Here is a 20,971-nt window from a genome sequence, read left to right as displayed (position 1 = left end):
TCCCAGATCCTTTCTGCTCTAAGCCTTCCTGCCATGCTAAAAGACGACCAGTAAATTCCTACCCCTGAATGAGAAACTGAACCCCTCCTTTCAGATTTTCACAGAAAAGGCAGAATAAACCGGAGAGACTGGCATCTATGGGAGACGAGCATCAGCAAACGAAACTTTGAACTCGTCTGGCATTTTCTGTAAATATTTCTTCTTGGCAAACATCAACTCCTTCCAGCGTGGGGGAGGGGGAATCCAACAAGAAAGAAGAAGTTATAAACATGAGCAGCAACAAGATGGCCCTGGGGAGGTGGAGGGGACGGAACTGTGGGCTAGAAAAAAACCCTGAGAACAGTATGATCACTGTAAGAATCAGGGAAGAAAATCTTGCTAGGATCTAGATGAAAATAAGCATCCCCCTTTGACAGCCAGTGTGGTGTTGTGGTTAAGAGCAGCAGGCTCTAATCTGGACTACTGGGATTGATTCCTCACTCCAGCCGGGTGACCTTGGGCCAGGCACAGTTCTCTCAGAGCTCTCTTAGCTCCACCAACCTCACAGGGTTGGATGAAACTCATGATATGAACAGAATTCCCATCCATACCATGGGGCCATCAGGAGTGATTCTTCTATTTTTTTCCCTCATTTATTTATTTTCTTTGTCGGAATGTAGTCAGTGTCTACGCCCCTCTTTAGGGGCTTTTCAGCTTTTCAGAGCAGCTTACTGCCCAAAGAGAAAAACATTTGCTGAAAATATTAACATTCAAAAGCCTTCAGTCTTAGCTGCCATCTAGGAAGGCTGGAAGACTGCAGAACTACATTATCTCACAAAGTCAGCCAAATGCCTGAAGGAAGAGAACCGTCTCTATCTGCTCCTGATGTGAGAAGAGCCGGAAGGTCAGGCTAACATTACAGGGGACTCCGGTAGCAACCACCGAAAAAGCTAATCTCCTTGAAAAAGTCAATTTCATCATTACCCAAGACATTACTACAAGCAAGGCTTAATCTGTAGTTCTTTAGAAAGATCTGTGCATAATGAAGAGCCAGTGTGGTTAAGAGTGGCAGCCTCTAACTTGAGAACCTGGTTTGATTCTTCACCACTCCTCCACATGCAGCCAGCTTGGGTTAGTCACAGATCTTTTATAGCTTTTATTGCAAAGCAGTTCTCTCAGAGCTCCCTCAGCCTCACCTACCTTGCTGGGTGTCTTTTGTGGGGAGAGGAAGGGATGGTGTTTTAGCTGCTTTGAGATGCCTTTGGGTAAAAAGCAGAGTGCAAAAAACAGCTCTTCTTCAGAGTGGGAGGTGTCGTCATCTACAAGAGAATGGAAGCAAGACTGTTCACTGGATTGATCACCCCTTTGCTCCAGATTCTGGCGCATGGGCCCAAATTACACTTCTGCTCTGAATGTGAAGCGCTCCTGACAACCAGTGCAACTTTGGGTCTGCATCTTCTGCTTGCTGTTACAGCATCTCTAGTCAGGTCCCAAAAGGACTAACAGCTCCCAGCTAGGAATTACCTGAAGATTTTGGGGTGGAGCCTGAGGAGGGGAGGGTTTGTGGAGGGGAGGGGTTAGAATACACCTTCCAAAGCAGCCGTTTTCTCCAGGGGAAGTTATCTCTGTTGACTGGAGATCAGTTGGAACAGTGTGAGAACTCCAGACACCAACTGGACGCTGGCAAACCAAGGTCAGAATGTAGAACAGGGGTAGCATTCGCTGGCAGGGGGCTCCTGGGAATTGTAGTCCATGGACATCTGGAGGGCCGCAGTTTGACTACCCCTGATCTAGAACGAAGTGAAGAACACAAGGTAGAAGCTTTCACGTTGCTCTTCTCGAGGCGAGGAAGGAGACTATGAGCCAAGCTGAGATGTTTTCCTTTAGGCGCATGGCTTTTCAGATAGGAGGGCCAGCATCTGTTTGATCTTATCAAAGTAAAATTGACTCCCAAATAAAACAAGTAATTTCTGAGGAGAGATTTGGTTCCCCTTTTTCTGAAAAGCAGGTTCAAGACTGCTCTTTTCTGTCGGAGCACCAGGCCACGGAACCTCCACACCAGTTAGGAATTTATCCCGCTAAAATAAGCTTTAAAAACGTGGACAGATGAATAGGCATGGATCCTTTACTCTCTCGGATTTTTCTGCATAGTCCTGTAATTTGTCACCCACCCCACGGAAATCTACTGGTGCCTGCTCTGCCTTGATTCTCTGGAGAAACATTCTGCAAGGTAGGATACAGCCTTCCAGAATTCGTGTTTGGACGGGAGCTTGGGGGCATGACCACACTGCTGCAATGCTGTGTCGTCATCAGACTCCCAGAGCCAGCACGGTGGCAATATCAAGGCAGCCGCAGATGCACCTGATTATCTTGGGAGGCATTTTAATTTACCTCCCACGCCCCAACACTGCCTTTTGCTTCAAAGACTGGAGAGCACCCTCAGGTGAGTGTTTTGTCACACTGGCTGGCAGATTGTGAAGAAAGAGCGCCATCTAGTGACGCCTTTGTTCCTAACTACTTTAAGAAGAGTTTTTTGTTTAATGGATTGGTTTTATATGTATTTATTTATGTGCCATTTTTGTATCCAGTCAAGACCCAAAGTGGCTGACATCATTCTCTGTGCTTTGAATTTATCCAAAGCTGCAAGCCTGTGAGGTATATTGGGCTGAGGGACAGTAACCAAGCCAAGCAAGTTTCTGTGGCAGAATGAGGATTCGAACCTGGGTCCTAGGCCAGCATTCTAACCGCTACACTCTGACAAAAATTGTTGTGGAAACTAAGGGTCATATTTCCAATTAAGCAGGAGCTCTATTAATAATAATAATAATAATAATAATAATAATAACAATAACAATAACAATAACAATAACAATAACAATAACAATAACAATAACAATAACAATAACAATAACAATAACAATAACAATAACAATAACAATAACAATAACAATAACAATAACAATAACAATAACAATAACAATAACAATAATAATAATAATAATAATAATAATATCCTGCCACTTTCTGAAGACTCGCAGCATCTTACATGCATACAAAACCCCATAAAACCCCCATGGCCTCAAGGCCATAAAACTCCCATTAAAATCCAAGGTTGGCGGTTAAAACCCGACCCTCAAGCAGACCCCCTAAAATCATATCTTTCTTTTGGAACTGAAATGTAACTGTGAGAGGTGCTGGCATTTTTATTTGGGCGGTAGGGCACTATTTTTCCTCTATTTCATCCTTTATAGGGTGAACAACTGACCACAGTGTGCTGGTTTGGTTAAGAGAACCATGTAGAAGGAGGGCACACACATGGCACATATGTGCTAAGGCTAATTTCAGGTAACCATGTACCATTCCATATTACCTCACAAAGTCCAAAAATGAACAGGAACATTAGGGTAACTGAGGAGCGTTCTTAAAGTCCTCGGTAGCTTGAAAAACTGATCTGGACCCTGGGAAGCAAGTTTGCCATAGGTGACCATAGCAACCCCCAGGGGTCTGGGTCATAGAAAAAGTTGTATAATAGAAAAAGATTCAAATGGATAGCAATGTTGGTCTGAAGTAGCACAATAGAATCAGAGTCCAGTGGCACCTTTAAGACAAAATAAGATTTATTCAAGACGTGAGCTTTCGAGTGCAAGCACTCTTCCTCAGACTAAGAACTCCAGAGCAGAGGTAGGAGGGCGAGGAGCAGCGGCAGCTCGGTATCAGCAATGGAAGCAGATTTTAATAAGATTGCATATCTTTGTCAAGAGATCCACAAGTTCACATTTGAGTTCTTTTAGAATTTTGGGTTTTTTTTTTTTTTTGCAATATGTTCTTCGTAGTCCCTTTTTGCCTGTCTGATCACTGAAATGTTTTATTTGCCAAAGCCTCTTCCCCCTTTTATTTATCTCGCTAGGGGGACTAGCATTCCACCGCTTCAAGGAATCCTTTCCCCCCCTTTTACTGCTTCTGCCGTTTTGTTAACAACGCGGGCCTTTTAAATACCTAATTCTGCCTTTCCTAAACTGTGGTACGCTTTTCGTCTTAACGGTAAATGTTATTTTTAATTGTTTTTATGGGACATTGTTATTGCTTTTACTTGTAAGCTGCATCGTGTCGATTTTGTTGGGAGAGGTGGGATATAAATCCATAAATAAATAAATAAACAAACAAATAAACAAATAAATAATCTATCTGAGCCTCTAGGACAGGTGTAGTCAAACTGCGGCCCTCCAGATGTCCATGGACTACAATTCCCAGAAGCCCCTGCCAGCATTCGCTGGCAGGGGCTCCTGGGAATTGTAGTCCATGGACATCTGGCGGGCTGCAGTTTGACTACCCCTGCTCTAGGATTATTGTTTTAAATAGCCTCCAAGTTTCCTGAATGGATTTGACCCTTTCCTTTCTGTTTCTTCTTCACAAGCTCTCTTGTTTGAAAGAAGCTGTCCCTTCTAAAATTAAATGTGGTCATGTTGATTTTTTTGGGAGGGGGGGCGACTCTTTATTTACATAAATGTTAAATTTAATAACATTATGGTCACTGTTCCCAACACATTGTCACATTTATATCTCTCACCAGGTCTTGGGCATTACTTAGGACTTTCCCCGATAGATTAAGGGACCATCTACTTCATGGCAAAGTCATTGAGAGTATTTAGAAGCTCAGCCTCTTTCACCAGATTTGAACACATATCAATGTGTGGGTAGTTTAAATCACCTATTATGACACACTTATTTTATCTAGCTGCTTTCTTTAATTATTTTCCTGTCTGACAGCCCGCACGGTGTAGAGTGGAAGTTTCTCATCTGGTGAGGTGGGTTTGATCCCCTGTTCATCCACATGCAGCCCTCTGGGTGACCTTGGGCTTGTCACAGTCCTGATAAGTGCTGTTCTGACCAAGCAGTCCTGTCAAAGCTCTCTCAGCCCCACCTACCTCATAGGATGGCTGCTGTGGGGAAGGGAAGGCAATTGTAAGCCATGTTGAGATTCCTCTTGGATGTATCCCATTTGGACCTAATGATTCATCAGTTTTTAATGGTCATGCTGTTTTTATGCCCTGAGTATCTTACTGTTGGGTTTAGGATGCATGAATTTTTAACAGTGTTTTGTGTATGCTATTAAAGACTAGTTGTTGTTGTTGTTGTAACAATGTTTTGTGGCATATCATTTTATTAAGAGGTTTTTTAAAATCTTCTTGCTGCTTTCAAAGCAGCCTGTACAATTTTAAATAAATTAGTAATAAGGGGTGCAAGAGGTCCGACTGGCCTCGATCAGGGCCAGGGCTTTCTCCACCTTGGCCCCTGCTTGGTGGAATGAGCTCCCCGAGAACACCAGAGATTGAACGGAACCAGCACAATTCCACAGGGCCTCCAAGATGGAGCTCTTCCACCAGGCTTACGGTTGAGGCCAGTTCAGACAAGCAAATAAAATGAACATCAGTGGGCCTCCTCTGGTGCAACACAATCAGCTCTCCACTCTTGCTCAATTTCTTTCGTGTGAGAAGGATAATAAACATCTAGAGCAGTGGTCCCCAACCTTTCTATCACCGGGGACCGGTCAACGTTTGACAATTTTACTGAGGCCCAGGGGAAGGTAGTCTTTTGCCAAGGGATGTCACCGCTGCCTGAGCCCCTGCTCCGCTTGCTTACCTGCCGGCGCCCCTGAATTCCTGCCGCCCGCTGGGGGGCGCTGCCAGCAGCAGCTACGCAGTGCCAGGCCGAGGGGGAGCCCCAGCCATGGCGGCCACTGGAGAGCACCAAAGGTGAGCCAGCGTCAGAGTGACAAGGCGGCTCCCAAGGCAGCAGCCGGGGAGGAGGACAAGGAGGTGGCGCGGCCCGGTACCGACTGATTGACGGACCGGTACCGGTCCCCGGTACCATTATGGTACCATTAATAATGTACAGTTGATTTTAACTGTTTTAACTGAACTGTATTTTATGCTGTAAACCGCCACAAGATGACATGCTCAATAGGGGTGGCCTGGAAATGTAAATAATAAATAAAAATAAAAGATGGCTGAAACACACAATTTGATCACCTGGATGAAGGAAAGCAGGTCCGCTAACCCCTGGATGAGAAATTAACGTTGTCCTCCCATTTAATTTTGGAAGAAAGGAAATAAATCGAGTAAGAGAGCTGGCTTGGTTTTCCTTGTATTTGCTCTCTCACCATCTTTAAGTTCTCCTCCCTACTTCTGGAGTCTTCCCAAGATCTACAAACACATGTCCAAAGCAACAGGGGAAGAGGAATAAGCATTTTATTGAGTACGAACGTTCTCCAGAAATATATCTAAAGAGACACATCCTTTCTCTTGTCAGCGCAAATATTTAAAAAACAGAGAGCCGTCGCAAGCTTCCTGATTAGTAGAAAACTTCCTGATTAGTAGAAAACTGTATTTTAAACATTGGAGGGGGAAAAGAAGCTGTAATTTATTAAAAGAGCTGGAATGTCACGCCACATGACGTCCTCGCAAATGAGAAGATAAGGTGTTCGCCCATGTCTCCCACAAGCCTGCTGGAAAAACAGAACTGCTTTCTCACAGAAATTTCCATTGCAAAGGTCCCTCGTTGCTTCCCGGGATGTTGCATGGCTTACACATACTAAAATGTCCATGCACATTATGAGTATTAGCCGGGTGCTAATAAATGTCATAACCTGCTCATAGATGATCCAGAGACAGAGCTGGTCCCTTCGGAGATAAAACTTTTGAGCACAGATTTTATGACCCTGACGAATACCCTGGAAGGTCTGCATTGTGGCAGCAATTCATTCTATTATGGCTGGCAGGCTCCCAGCGTCCTTTTCCTGATGGCTGCACCCCCTCCATTGAAATCCTGTGGTTCAGCCGGACTTTCGGATCAATATCAATGGCCCAGATCCAACCGTTTCTATCACCTGGCGTTCAGTAAAATCCCATCCACGAGAGCCATTTCAAAGCCTCAGCATGATTATCGTCAGTTGCAATTTCCACAGATCCCCCCTCCCCACAAAACACAAATTTTTAAAAATTCCAATGGGAAAAGCCGTACCCTGTAAAAGAAGCCGAGTTATTTGCAGTCAACTTCCAGATCGGGTCTCTTGTTCCTCGATCAGACACCACTCCCTTATCCAGAAAGCCACAGAAATGTGACATGTTCTGCTGTCATAGCAGAGGGTCCATTAGACCAGTGGTCCCCAACCTTTATTAGGCTGGGGACCGGCAGGGCATCGGGTCGCGCCCGCAGGGACCGCACCCGCGCGGGCCACGCCCATGCTTCGGGCCACGCCCGCGAGCCGCGCCCGCGGGCCACACCCGCGGATCGGGCCGCACCCGCAAGCCGCGCCCGGCCGCGCCCGCGGGCCGCACCCACGAGCCACGCCCGGTCGCGCCCGCGGGCCGCACCCACGGATCAGGCCGCACCCGTGGGCCGCGCCCGCGGATCGGGCCGAGCGGGCGCGGCCTGCACGGGCGCGGCCCGGCCCTGATTCCCTCTCCCCGCCCTCCCGCAAGCTTGCGGCCCGGGAAGTTTTTTACTGCGCGGGGGGGGGCGGGGAGAGGGAGCCGCGGCCCGCCGCCATGGCCTTTGCGGCCCGGCGCCGGGCCGCGGCCCGCAGGTTGGGGACCACTGCATTAGACCCATCAAATATAGTGACCCCCTCGTAGTGCATGTCATCTACAACACAGAGACAATTCTCCAACGTCCGGCCCTAATCATGTTTAAGAGCATAATATATATTTCCGATTTAAAGCAGCACCATTCGCCAAAGGCATCTCCTCCTCGTTCTGTCTGGAGAATGCTTTGGTGGAAATGTTAGATTATTGCGTTATTCAGATTGGTCAGGGCATTCCCATGGCCCAGTTGGATTGGCACGGCAACAAGTAAAGAGAAACAGAAGCTGAGCAGGGGTCGTGATCTATCACAAGTGCCTGGCGGTGGTTTCATCTTTCTTGGACTGGCCTCAATCAAAGAGGTAGCCAGGATCCGGAGGATTATAAACTTCTTCCTCAAAACCGTAGGCCTTTTCGAGGACCCTCTGGGCATCTTGCGCAAAGCTGTCCAGAGCCGTGTGCAGCAGATAATAGGCCGCCACGAAAGAGATGCCCCCGGAGACCAAGTTGTCCAGAAGTGGCAGCTTGTTCTTCACCAGCCGGGCCGCCATTTGCCCGTAGAGGGCAGCTTGTCCCAAGATGCTGTGGACAGCGTTCTCCGAGAGATCCTTCCCTAAAGTCGAGCAGATCTGACTTTGCAATTCACGCGACGGCTTAGAAGACGCGAGAGCCAAGGCCCCGAGAGAGGCGTCATCCAGGCCGAAATCCCTGCGGTACGAGACGAGGGTCTTCATAAGCGTCGGGATGTTCAGGTGGATGGGGAGACCCGGCAAAGCTGCGACGAAGCAAGCCAGCAGGGCCTTCTTCCAGATGTGCTTCCTCAGGGAGTCCTTCTTCCTCTGCACGGCCGCGGCGGTGACAGAAGGAAAGGACAGCAAGAGGACGTGCCTCTTGTGGCCGTCCAGCTCTTCCGCCAGAGTCTCCTGCAAGAGCGGGAAGTCGAAGCGGTGCAATTCAAAGCTGGAGACCAGGAAGACCTTGGGGCAATCTAAGCCTTGTTTCTGAAGCTGGTGGATGCAGTCTTCCTTCATTTCCCGCAGCACCTGAGCTTCCTGGAAACGGGTTGGCCGTCGCTTCTGCGACGCACGCAAGTCCTGATCTGCCTTGGACCGAACAAAGTAGAAGCGCTTGCCCATGGCTTTCACAGCATGGGCCAGCTGGACGTGGCTCTCCCGGAAGCGCTCCGAGGCAACGACAATGAAGAAATCGTACCTCTCAAACCCAATCTGGTGCAGGTAGGTCTCAGCTTGGAAGGATGGAGTGCCAATGCCAGGCAGGTCCCACAGGCGGACACTGGGCAGGTGAAGGTGCTGGTACATCGTGGGTGCAGCCGTGGTCTCAATGACACCAGTAGGGGCGGCGCAGGGGTCACCATCGCGTAGACCCCGCAGAGCATTGATGAAGGTGGATTTGCCCGCACCTGATTCACCTGTCACCGCAATGTCCAACGTGGTGGTGTCCAGGGACTCCAGGAGTGACTGAACCTGAGCGGATACTTCCAAGACCACCCGGGATTGGATCAAGGAGCCCATCTCTTTGAGGTCCTGCTCTCGGATTTCAAGAGCATTCATGGTGGATGTTCTACAACAGCACAAGAGAAACAGCAAGGAGTAAGGGTTATTATTTTTTTCAGACTCAGAAATCCTTTATGGGCCTATACAACTAAATCAATAAAATGAGAATAAAAAGACGTCAAGGTCAAAGTTGAAGAAAGTGACAGAATGAAAACAATAAATATGCTACAAGTTAGAATCATAGAAGTTGGAAGGGACCTCATGGGTCATTTAGTCCAACCCTCTGAACTATACAGGACACTCACAACCCTATTGCTCATCCACTGTAATCTGCCGCCCCCATGAACCTTTCACAGAATCAGCCTCTGCATCAGATGGCTATCTAGCCTCTGTTTAAAAATTTCCAAAGATGGAGAACCCACCACCTCCCGAGGAAGCCTAACTGTCACAAACTTCTTCCGGGTGTTTAGACAGAATTTCTTTTGAATTAATTTTTCCCATTGGTTCTGGTCTGTCCCTCCGGGCAAGAGGGAACCTGCTCCATCCTCTACATGGCAGCCCTGTAAATATTTGAAGATGGTTATCAGATCCCCTCTCAGTCCTCTCCTCTCCAGGCTAAACAGACCAAAGCTAACACTCACCCTGGTGCAACTTTATGGCATCTTACAAAAATTTAGACACACTTTTTGTTATTTCAGAGCTGTTCTTATTCAAAAGGAAAGGAACCTTTAAAACAGGGGTAGTCAAACTGCGGCCCTCCAGATGTCCATGGACTACAATTCCCAGGAGCCCCCTGCCAGCGAACCTTGGGCTCACCACGGCACTGATAAAACTGTTCTCACCGAGCAGTTAATATCAGGGCTCTCTCAGCCTCACCCACCCCACAGGGTGTCTGTTGTGGGGAGAGGAAAGGGAAGGTGACTGTAAGCCACTTTGAGACTCCTTTGGGATATAAGAACCAACTCTTCTTCTCGTTTTTGTGAGACATCGGTAAGAAAAACTGCACTTTTTGAAGCTTTTTAAAGAATTTCTGTCTCATAAAGATAAAGGTATCCCCTGTGCAAGCACCAGGTCATGCCTGACCCTTGGGGTGACGCCCTCCAGTGTTTTCATGGCAGACTCAATACGGGGTGGCCTTGCCAGTGCCTTCCCTCAAATCGCCAATGAGAAGCTAAAAAGAGCCCTGCTAGATCAGACCAATAATTCTTCCGGTTTCAGCCACAAGAGGCACAGAAGCAAACTTTGCCCCTGCAGCTACTTTCCAGAATCAAGGCATCAGGGCCAACAACAACTGAAGGGCCTGTCCTCCTCAAATTTGTCCTTCCCCCGTGCAAAACCATCTAACTAGTAGCTGCCGCTGCATCTACTGGTAATGAGTTCTACAAGCCTATTATGCATTGTGGGAAGAAGCAGGCTTTTTCTTCACCAAATAATTTTCAGGTCACCGTGATTTGCAAGTCAGGGCATCTGCATAGCCACATTCCCCGTGTGCATCAGTTGACCACCGCCTCCACACTGGGCTGCAGATCAAGAAGTGTCATTGCACAGGGAATACCAGCTACATAAGCCACCCGTCCGAAGTAGGAGCGTCTTGTCCTTCTTTGAATTGCACTATCCTAACCTGCAAACTTCAAAACATGCATCTCCCATGATTAGGGACAGACTCTGCAGGAGTTCAGCACGGCAGCTGAAAAAAGCATAAAGTGTGTTTGTGTGAGGTTGTGTGTAAAGTGTCATCAAGTCGCAGCTGACCCATGGTGACTCCAGCAAGGGGCTTTCAAGGCAAGGGAGAAGCAGAGGTCGTCTACTACTACAACAACAATAACAAACACCTTTACTGGCATAGAGAGCCTTCCTTGGTGGTCTCCCTTATCTGTTGCAATATGCAAGATCTGTGGTGTGCATAACTGAGGAAAATATAAAGTGTGTCCTGCAGGAGGCATCAGAGATGTATATTTAGCATAGTTAGGATAGGAATTTCCTAATGGTTTTTAAATTATCTCAAGTATCCTCTTTGGCTCTATAGGACACTTCCTGCTTTTGGAGCACAGTCCTCCCTCTGGAACAGTTTTGAACAGACAGATTGACTGCAGACAACAGCTAGCTAGACAGTTAGGTCTCTCCTTTTTATACATGATTGTTCCTCTTTATAAATCTATTTTTTCCTTTAAGTGGCCTGGTGCTCCCCACTCCCTGCCTAGTCAAACTCCGTGAACAGCATCAACCCTGCTTAGCTTCTGAGATCGGGCTACACCATGCCGTCTTCCCTCCAAAGAATGAAGCGGACACATATTAAAAGGAGGAATGGCAGACTCCAGGTGGGATCTGGACATCCCCCAGAATTGCAGCTCATCTCCAGACTACAGTTCCCCTGGAGAACAGGGATGCTCTGAAGGGTGGCCTCTATTAGTGAGGTCAGGACCTTCTCTCCTGTTAAGTATCATTCCTTGTCTGTCTCCTTGCTACTCTTAGGGGGCATTTCCTACTTCTTGCTGGGAGCCACAGTTCAGTCTGTCTCTCTCCCTCAGCCAGACATGTAGTTAGCCACTTTCTGTGCCTCCCCACTGCACCATCAAGTATGTTAATTCTTAAATAAAATGTTATCTCCTCTTGAATCAGGTTGGGCAACCTCCCTGTGCTGCTTTCCCTTGCCACCCGGTGTATCCCTCTGGGGTCCCTGCCCTGCTCAGGCTCCATCCCCAAAACTAAATCTGGCAATCCTAGAAAAAAAAAATACAGAAAGCACCGTGGAGAGTAAAACTGAAAGCAACACCATTAACAGTTTCTAAAGAGGAAGCCAGTGCCTTAGAGCAGGGGTAGTCAACCTGTGGTCCTCCAGATGTCCATGGACTACAATTCCCAAGAGCCCCTGCCAGCAAACGCTGACGCTGGCAGGTGCTCATGGGAATTGTAGTCCATGGACATCTGGAGGACCACAGGTTGACTACCGCTGCCTTAGAGGAAAGGAAATGATTTCAAGAAAAGGCATGAATAAGTAAAAATCACCCCGGGAAACTTTTGAGACTTCGAAAGTCTGTTGCTGGTAAAGACCCGGGGAGAGAGGAGTCGCCAGCCTCCCACGCCATTCTTAGCTGCCAAGCTAGGAAAAGAAGGGATGCCAGTGGCTAACTTCCGCAGGGTAACCATTGGTAAAATCTCCCCCCACCTCTATGGGCTGGGGGGGGGGGAGATCTCACTTCTGGTCCTGCCAATCAAGCCTACTACCCTTCGGACTTCTGTTCTACTCCGCCACTCTTGCTATACTCACTGCGTTTTCCAACCTAATTCTCCACGGGAAGCAGCGCCGGGAAAGGGGGAGGTTGTTTTGCTTGCAGCTCGTAGGTGGAAAGGAAAGAGAAACCAACTTACGGAGGAAGGTGGAGCAGGAAATGAGCTGATTGGCTGGGCTTGGAGTCGAACAGCAACCGGCAGCCTGTGATCGCCGTGTATGCAAATAGCTTCCAGGGAGAGGCGGGTCCTGAGTGCTTGCGTGGTTACCCTTTGATTTGATGTCATAGTCCAGGGGAGGCCAATCTGTGTGCTCTCCAGACGTCCCTGGACTACAATTCCCATAAGCCCCTGCCAGATGGCACTCATAGGGATTGTAGTCCACGGATATCTGGAGAGCCACATTTAGGCCACCCCTGTAGTCTGTTTGTGATCACAAAGATAGGTTCTGGTGCATAGTTGTGTACTGCGTCTCTCCAGATGTTCATGGACCACAACAGTAGGGGCTCATGGGAACTGTAGTCCACAAACTTCTGGAAATAGATTCACTGTTTTTGCCTCCCCTGGAAACAGTAAAACAAACTTTGACTCCAGCAGCACTTTTATGACCAACAGTTGAATTCTGGGGCATTATCTTCCGTAGGGGGTAGCCTGTGCTGGGCTGCAAACAGAATTTTGCCATGGCTTTCATGATCTCAAAGTGTCTGATACAGAATGAAGGGATATTTGACTTTCAAAATCTTGTACAGCAAAACTATGGTGAGCTTTAAGGAACTCCTACAGTTTGAATTGCTTACATAATGTCTTAGGCATTTTGTGGTTCTTAAAAAAAATTGGAAAAATTTTACAAAATTCATATGTCACATTAGAACAAAATATGATGACTGCAACAATAAATAGTCAGGGCAGATATTTTTTTTAAGTTTCCTTCAGCTACATCAGCAATAGCCTCTTCAAACTAAGCGTCCCATCAGAACTTTGCCAGAGAAGCTGGCGTTTGCAATTACATTCAGCATCAGAAAAACTGTCGCCTACCAGCTGTTTTGAAAATGAGAGGGTGGCGTATGCATGTAAACCAAGTAAATGAAAGCTGTTAGACTATCTCAGCACTTTAAAAATTCCCCTGAAATTATTCAACTACATTTCAAAAGGATATAAACAGCTGTTTTCTGTTGAAAAATAGGTTTGCTTAAGACTACTTGGAACACCAATACTTCCCAAATACAATATGGGCAGATAAATAATGGTGAATCGGTGCCATAAAACACAGAATCCCACATTTTTCAGACTAAAGGTCAAAACTCTCAGAATTATTGGGCTACAGTTGATCCAAGCTACCCAGGGTTATAAATCCTATTTGCCAGGAGAAACAAGTGTAAATCAACTACCGTATTTGCCGGCGTATAAGACGACTGGGCATATAAGACGACCCCCCAACATTTCCACTCAAAATATAGATTTTGTTACATTAAATTACAGTACTATGGGCCACTATGGGTAGCTATGTCTATCCCAACTGAAGTGCACCTGGCGTATAGAACAACCCCCCCCACTTGGAGGGATGTTTTTCAGGGGGGGGAAAGTAGTCTTATACACCAGCAAATACTGTATATCCAAGAACTTGTTCCACAGGTCTGGGATACTAGTCTAAACTAAACCATTTTCCTCTCTTCAAACAAACATTTAGAGAATACTGTATTGTGATTCCATAACGGTACAGTTGATTTGGTATATTTATTTATTTATTTTACATTTAGATTCCCCTGAGCCTTCCCCTGAGGCTCAGGACGGTTTACATAGAACTTAACGGAACAAGAACAGTACAGAGAACCAGTGGCTATAAATAACAGTAATAGTAAGCATAGGTATCAATAAACAATAATACAGTAGAACGGTGGAAGAGTAGTGAACAGTAACTGCAGCATGCTGATGGCTCTGTGGTTGGTCAGTTTTCATGGGAGGGAGCTTCGGGAAAGTGATTGGTTCAGGTTGACCTCAATCAAATGCCTGAAGGAGGAAGAGAAGAAGAAGAATTGGTTCTTATATGATGCTTTTCTTTACCCGAAGGAGTCTCAAAGAGGCTTACATTCGCCTTTCCTTTCCTCTCCCCACAACAGATACCCTGTGAGGTGGGTGAGGCTGAGAGAGCCCTGATATTCCTGCTCATTCAGAACAGCTTTATCAGTGCTGTGGCGAGCCCAAGGTCACCCAGCTGGTTGCATGTGGGGGAGCGCAAAATCAAACCCGGCTCACCAGGTTAGAAGTCCCCACTCCTAAGCATTACAAGAAGCTGGTTCACCAAGGTGGCTCTCACCAAGGAGCTCCCTTTTGCAGGCCCTGCAGAATTGTCCAAGTTCCGTCAGGGCCCTGATCTCCACTGGGAGCTCATTCAACCAGGTTGGGACCAGGACAGAGAAATCTCTGGTTGAGGTCAAGCGAGCTTCCTTGGGGTCCGGGATCACTATGCAGTTGGCGGAGGCAGAGTGTAGAGCTCTCTGAGGGGTGTAGGCAGTAAGGTGGTCCCTCAGGTACGCTGGGCCCAGACCGCGTATGCCTAAAGATGATTAAAAGGACCTTAAGCCTAATCCAGAATTGTGGAATAATCTCTGTATTATATAGTATGGCCCTTCTATTTGCTTGAAGGAAAGTAATTCTTTATTTACTAAGAGGATTTCTACATTCATAATATTGCGCTCTCTTTAAACTTTCATTTAAATTGGATTGACCATGACTCAGTACCAGGAAGCAACTCTGCCAGATCTTAAGGCCATTGATAACTGTTGTTTTATATTATGTATCTATGGTTATACAAAAATCAAGTTTTTTTTGTACAGGCATCAATAATTGCATTAATTGAATTTGAGCTTGGGGAAATGGGGTCAAAAAGTTGAGATATTCCTGTTGAAAAGCAAGTAGCAATCTGCTAGTTTGTTGATTTGATGGAAGGTGAAACCAGTAAGAGGCATATTAAAAATTGTGGTTTCCAAACATGTCCCTTTGCTGAATTCTGGAGCATTTTGCTATTCTCATAGTTGTTAGCATTGCCTTTGAATTTTGCATTCCTCTTGTGGCGCAGGGTGGTAAGGCAGCCGACATGCTGTCGGAAGCTTTGCCCATGAGGCTGGGAGTTCGATCCCAGCAGCCGGCTCAAGGTCGACTCAGCCTTCCATCCTTCCGAGGTCGGTAAAATGAGTACCCAGCTTGCTGGGGGGTAAAACGGTAATGATTGGGGAAGGGAATGGCAAACCACCTTGTATTGAGTCTGCCAAGAAAACGCTAGAGGGCGTCACCCCAAGGGTCAGACATGACTCGGTGCTTGCACAGGGGATACCTTTACCTTTACCTTTACCTTTAGTCCTCTTGCATTCTTTACCGAATGCTTTATGCCAGGCTTTCTCAACCAGGGTTTCGTGAAATCCTGGAGTTTCTTGATGGCCCTGGAAGGGTTTCTCGAATGGGTAGGAGTTAATTTTTATATATTTTAGCATTTAAAAAAAATGTATCAGTTGATATGAGTATATGTAGTCATGTCCACCCTCACCCACCTCCCAAAATGGCCAATGAAGGGCCTGGAGAGGGAGGGGAGGAACCCTGGGAGGGTATACACACAGCTAGGCTTCTCAACCATATTCTGCAATATCATGCTACTTCTGGGGCTTCTAAAAGCTTAAAGACTGTTTCAGGGGTATTTCAACAGTTAAAAATTTGAGAAAGGCTGCTTTATCCTGTATGATTAAAAGAAAATGTCACTCTCTTTATTCTGTAATCTACCTCCAGCCACAGGGAACAGGGCTATCAAATGGAGCTCTCTAAAGTAAATATAAGGGCAAGAACAGGGCTGCAATGTAAATAACTGCAAAGTGATGCATGTCGGAACAAAAAGGGTGGTTACAACATAAACATCACCAATGGGAAGCAGAAGAAGGAAGTGGTGCTGAGAAGCGAAATACATGTGGGGACAATGTGATGATGTGGCTTTAGGATTAAAGAGTTAATTTCAAAGAAAGAAGCGAGTTTTGAAAAGGAATCCTTAAGAGCAGTGGTCCGCAACCTTTTTCAGGCTGTGGACCAGCAGCGGCAGGGAGGGTGATCGCCCGGCCGCACATGCCGCGCATGCCCAACACTCCCGCGCATGCGCGGCCAGGTCACGCATGCACATTTGCACCATGCGTGGCCGCAAACGAGCATGCGTGGCACTCCCGGCCCAGTGGTTGGGGACCACCGCTTAAGAGGACATTTCTCTGCTGGAAAGTTAAAAACCAGTGGCTAAAATGCCCAGAGCTGCCCTTCAAGTATGTATCCCCGTATGCTGGATACAAGCCTGGGTTACCTGCAGTGTCAGAAACAGCAGAGAATAGTAGAACTGAGAAACGGGGCAGGCAGGATAAAGGAAGGAAGACTTTAAGATAAATTTCCTTTTCTCCCCTTAGCTAGGGGCTTCTTGAAGGCCCTGGAATGGTTTCCCATAGGAGTTAATTGTATATATTTTAAATCTAAATTCATTGGATGATATGACAATATTTGGTCATGTTGACCTGCCCTCCCCTTCCAAAATGGCCACTCATGGGCCTGGAAGGAGTTGGAAGGAAGAGGGGGACTCGGTAGGCATGTACATAGCTGTGATTCCCAACCATATTATGCATCATCACACCCCTTCTGGGATTTCTTGAAGCCTGAAGCATGGTTCTGGGGTTTCTCAATGGTAAAAAAAATGAGAAAGGCTGCCCTAAGAGTCCATGGTATACCATAAAGGCCACCTTCTGAACTGGTCATTTCCTTCAGAGGAATTGATCTCTGTAGTCCAGCCATTTTCAAGCTTTCGACTGTGGAGGTACCACTGAAATATATGTTCAGGCTTTGAGTTACCAGGAAATGATGTCAGCTGGCCAGCCTCCCTGCCATCCCCTGGACAGCTTTAAATGTCTGGTTTGGATGCTGCCACGTACAACCCTACCTTCTGTCTCCCCCCCCCCCCCAGTTTTTCTCAAACCTGCCTGTTAATGCATGTGGTGATGTCACTTCCAGGGGTGCAGTAGGAAGGTATTGGGCAGCTGACATCACTTCTGGGGCTCCTTGAAGCCTGAAAAATTATTTCAGGGGATCTTCATAATTAAAAGGTTGAAAGAGGCTGCTGTAGCTCATGTGTAAGTCCAAGGGAATTCTAGCCTGCACCTGGAGGTTGGTAATGCTAAAAATTGTTGCACTAAGTTTCCAAACTACTGGGGTGGGGATTGTTAGAGAAAATGTTAGATCATGCAGTTTGAAGTCAATATCAGAGATCTTTTTACAGCTTAAACTGCATACAGACAATGGAAATTTCCTGAGGCAGGGGATAAGTTGATTATGAGCTTTAGCCATCTCAAACCAGAAGAGAAGGGGAAATTAAACTGTAGCTGACTTAGGGGGATGCAACTCCAACTAGAATTGCTGAAACAGGCTTTAAAAAGTGCTTTACTTGCTGATTAAATATAGCAAAGGGAGGGGTAAAACTTAGAACAAACGTATACATCATTTCGGGGAAATTAGGATTTTTTTTCTTGGGGAAGCGGATATTTAAAATTGTAAACGGATAGGTTAAAGATTGTGAACCCATTGGTTAATTAACCAGTGGGGGAGCTGACTAGGCGGGGCGGGGCTGTCTTAAAAATGAGCTGTGGTACGACACAGACTTTGACGATCTTTGGGTGTGATCCTGAAGTATCTTCCCGTGATCGTGAAATAAACCTGCTTATTGCTTTCATAATTTTTTTTGTCAGCGGCATTCATTCGCAGCAACGAGTTTGTCCGTGACAGGATCCTTAAATAAATCTCTTGGAATTCAGTACTCATGTGTAAGTGTGCATAAGGCTGGAAGTCAGAGTTGCCAACCTCCAGGTGGTTACACAAAGACTGTCCAGTGCCCAAGTTACACTGATACGAAAAAAAACCTGGAAAACAGTAGGTTAGAGCCTACTTTTCTGACTTCCACAATTTTGTTCAACATTTACTGAAACTTTTGTCATTTGTTTCATAGACAGAACAATTTGCACTAGGACCATCATTCCTTTGGACAGCCAATCTAAAAGGAATACATGTCCCTGAAGAAATGTTTTTTGGAAAACCTTGATAAAACCTAGGGGCACTGGGGCAAGTCTGTTTACTAACATTAACGGCCATGGAAAAATTCTAAAGGTGCAACCTTGGGTTCATTTTTTTCTTATCAGTGTAGCCTTCAGGTGGTGACCAAAGAGCTCCTGGAATTGCAACTGATATCCAGGCGTTGCAGATCAAGCCACCTGGAGAAAATGGCCACTTTAGAAGGACTATGGAATTATACTCCATGCAGGAGTAGTCAAACTGCGGCCCTCCAGATGTCCATGGACTACAATTCCCAGGAGCCCCTGCCAGCGTTTGCTGGCAGGGGCTCCTGGGAATTGTAGTCCATGGACATCTGGAGGGCCGCAGTTTGACTACCCCTGCTCCATTGAAATCCCTCTCCTCCCCCAGTTCCTGCCCTCCTCTGCAAGGATTGCTTAGCCCAGCAATCCTTTGCCAAGCCGGTGAGCTTTTTACAAACACATTTGATGTTAATATCTGCAAATAAAGGCGGGATTATCATTTATTTATTTATTTTACAACGCCGAGTCAGCCACCCTATCACTAGACCTGGGGTTACCATGGTTACCAGGCCCCCGCGGGAGGCGCCTGTACTAAGCAAAGGCAGCTACGTGACAACGCTCAGATCGCTGTGTGGGCGGGCCCCTTGGAGAGGCGGGAATTCCCTCGCCATTGGGAGAGCGGCAGCCGACTCTCTCTCTTTCCCTCTCTCATTGGCGGCTTCGCGTGGATGAGCCGTTTGACTGATGACTGCTGAAGGAGCGAGGATCGGAAAGCTCCCGAAGGCGGGCAGGCGGGCGGGTGCGGAGTTTGGCGCGCCTTTGCAACGGAAGGCGGGCTCATTGGTTAGATTGATTAGCCGCCCAGCCATTCCGGAGCGGCCCTGTAGAACAGAATCGCGCGCTGCAAGTCAGCGCTCGCTCTTGCGTGCCAAAATCCAGAAAAAAGCCAGGTAGCTTTGAATCCCCACCAGAAGCTGTCAAAATCTGAGTTTTGCCTTGATAGGATGTGAAATTGCTTCAAAAATTAAATAGTTTTCCATATGACAGTATATTTCTCATACGCCCCAGAACCCCACAACTAAATGGACAAAATTTGAGTCCAGGGGCACGTTTAAGACCAACAATGAATTATTTTAAGTTTGCGTTTTCTGTGCGTGTATGAAGAGAAGTAGACAATGAAATAGAAACCATCAGAGTGCAAATATAAGGAGAGTGAATTAGTAAACAGCATCATGAAGATCCTCGACAAATATGTAGCATAATGAAGACTTTTGTCACCATTTAATAATGCCTTACTAGAATTGAGTTCATCACTCCTTCGGGTTCAATTGCTGTTCACAAAAACATAAGGGGAATAAAAAAGATTCAAATGGGTAGCCGTGTTGGTCTGAAGTAGCACAATAAAATCAGAGTCCTGTAGCACCTTTAAGACCAACAAAGATTTATTCAAGGTGTGAGCTTTCGAGTGCAAGTTAGTCTGAGGAAGCTCACACCTTGAATAAATCTTTGTTGGTCTTAAAGGTACAACTGGACTCTAATTTTATTGGGAATAAAAATGTTAGTGATTAATGGGAGGCACTTTCCAAGATGTGAACAGAAGTAATCAAAAGACATCCATTGCTAACCCCATCCATCTGTTTACCGATTTACCGCTGTTTGCTAATTTACTCTCATGTTTGCACTCTGATGATGCCTGTTTCATTGAGGAAATGTGCATGCAAATGAAAGCTCACGCCTAGAATAAAACTATTGATCTAAAAGGCACCATTGGACTCAAATTTTGTTCTGCCATTTCAAACCAACACGGCTACACACCTGCATCTCTCAACTAGATGTAAAACTAAATCACTATAGCTATGAACACAACATTAATGGAAATAGACTCTTCAGTGACTCAGAACAGACCCTGTCCAAGCAAACAATGCTTAGTGGCACAGGGAAAGAAAGTCCAAACTTTTAAATTATAGAAGTGAATGGCGGCTGATTCTGGCTTATGCTGCTGTCCTGGAGTTCTTTCCCTGCGTGGACCTGCAAAAGAATTAGCAGCTTTCCTGCTCTGGACCTTCTCTCCCGATTATTCAAGGGAGGGAAGGTAAAGGAACCATGCCAAAACCTCCTCCTTAAGTAAACATTTGGGAAAGGTTTTAATTCTTTCCTGTTGAGGCTCTAGCCCCCCACAGAAGGAAAAGTCTGTCACCCTAACCTAACCCACCATGCTGTCCCTCTGTGTAGTCGGATAAAGAGTGGACGAAAAACTGGGTTGATAGATGACTTTTTTTTTATTACCCAGAGCAACTGTAAATATTTCCCTTTTTTGAGGCCCCCAATGTTTTTAAGCCCCTATGAGGGGGATAAAGAGTGGGAGAAAAATGAGTGGTGTTGAGGGTCATGACAGGTTTCCCCCCCCAAAAGTAGCCATAAATAATTCCCTATTTTAGAGGTCCCAAATGTATTTTGAGCTCATGTGAACCTTTGGGATTCTAAGACAGAATGGTGGGTTAAGGACATAAAATGGCGACTGCAGGAGGTGGAGCTAGGCACCAAATGGATGCTGCAGCTTGCCTTCAATCAC

The 20,971-nt window shown here is 46.4% G+C and overlaps 1 protein-coding gene across 1 annotated transcript; it reads right to left on the bottom strand.

Annotated features, from left to right (window-relative positions):
* Positions 1-6,210: 6,210 nt before the first annotated feature.
* Positions 6,211-12,447, bottom strand: LOC143837225 (interferon-inducible GTPase 5-like). The gene is made up of 2 exons (XM_077336826.1): positions 12,342-12,447; positions 6,211-9,140 (listed from the first exon to the last, which is right to left on the bottom strand). Exon 2 carries the CDS (start codon positions 9,128-9,130, stop codon positions 7,910-7,912), a length of 1,221 nt encoding a protein of 406 aa, XP_077192941.1. The 5' UTR covers positions 9,131-9,140; positions 12,342-12,447; the 3' UTR covers positions 6,211-7,909.
* Positions 12,448-20,971: the final 8,524 nt, after the last annotated feature.

This window comes from Paroedura picta, chromosome 5 (genome assembly GCF_049243985.1).
Source record: "Paroedura picta isolate Pp20150507F chromosome 5, Ppicta_v3.0, whole genome shotgun sequence".
In the NCBI taxonomy this organism is placed as follows: domain Eukaryota; kingdom Metazoa; phylum Chordata; class Lepidosauria; order Squamata; family Gekkonidae; genus Paroedura; species Paroedura picta.
Note: the sequence above shows the minus strand (reverse complement) of the source record. Positions and strands in the feature narration are given on the sequence as shown.

Coding starts and splice junctions, on each gene's coding strand:
- LOC143837225 (XM_077336826.1), bottom strand. CDS start 9,130: ATGAATGCTCTTGAAATCCGAGAGCAGGACCTCAAAGAGATGGGCTCC.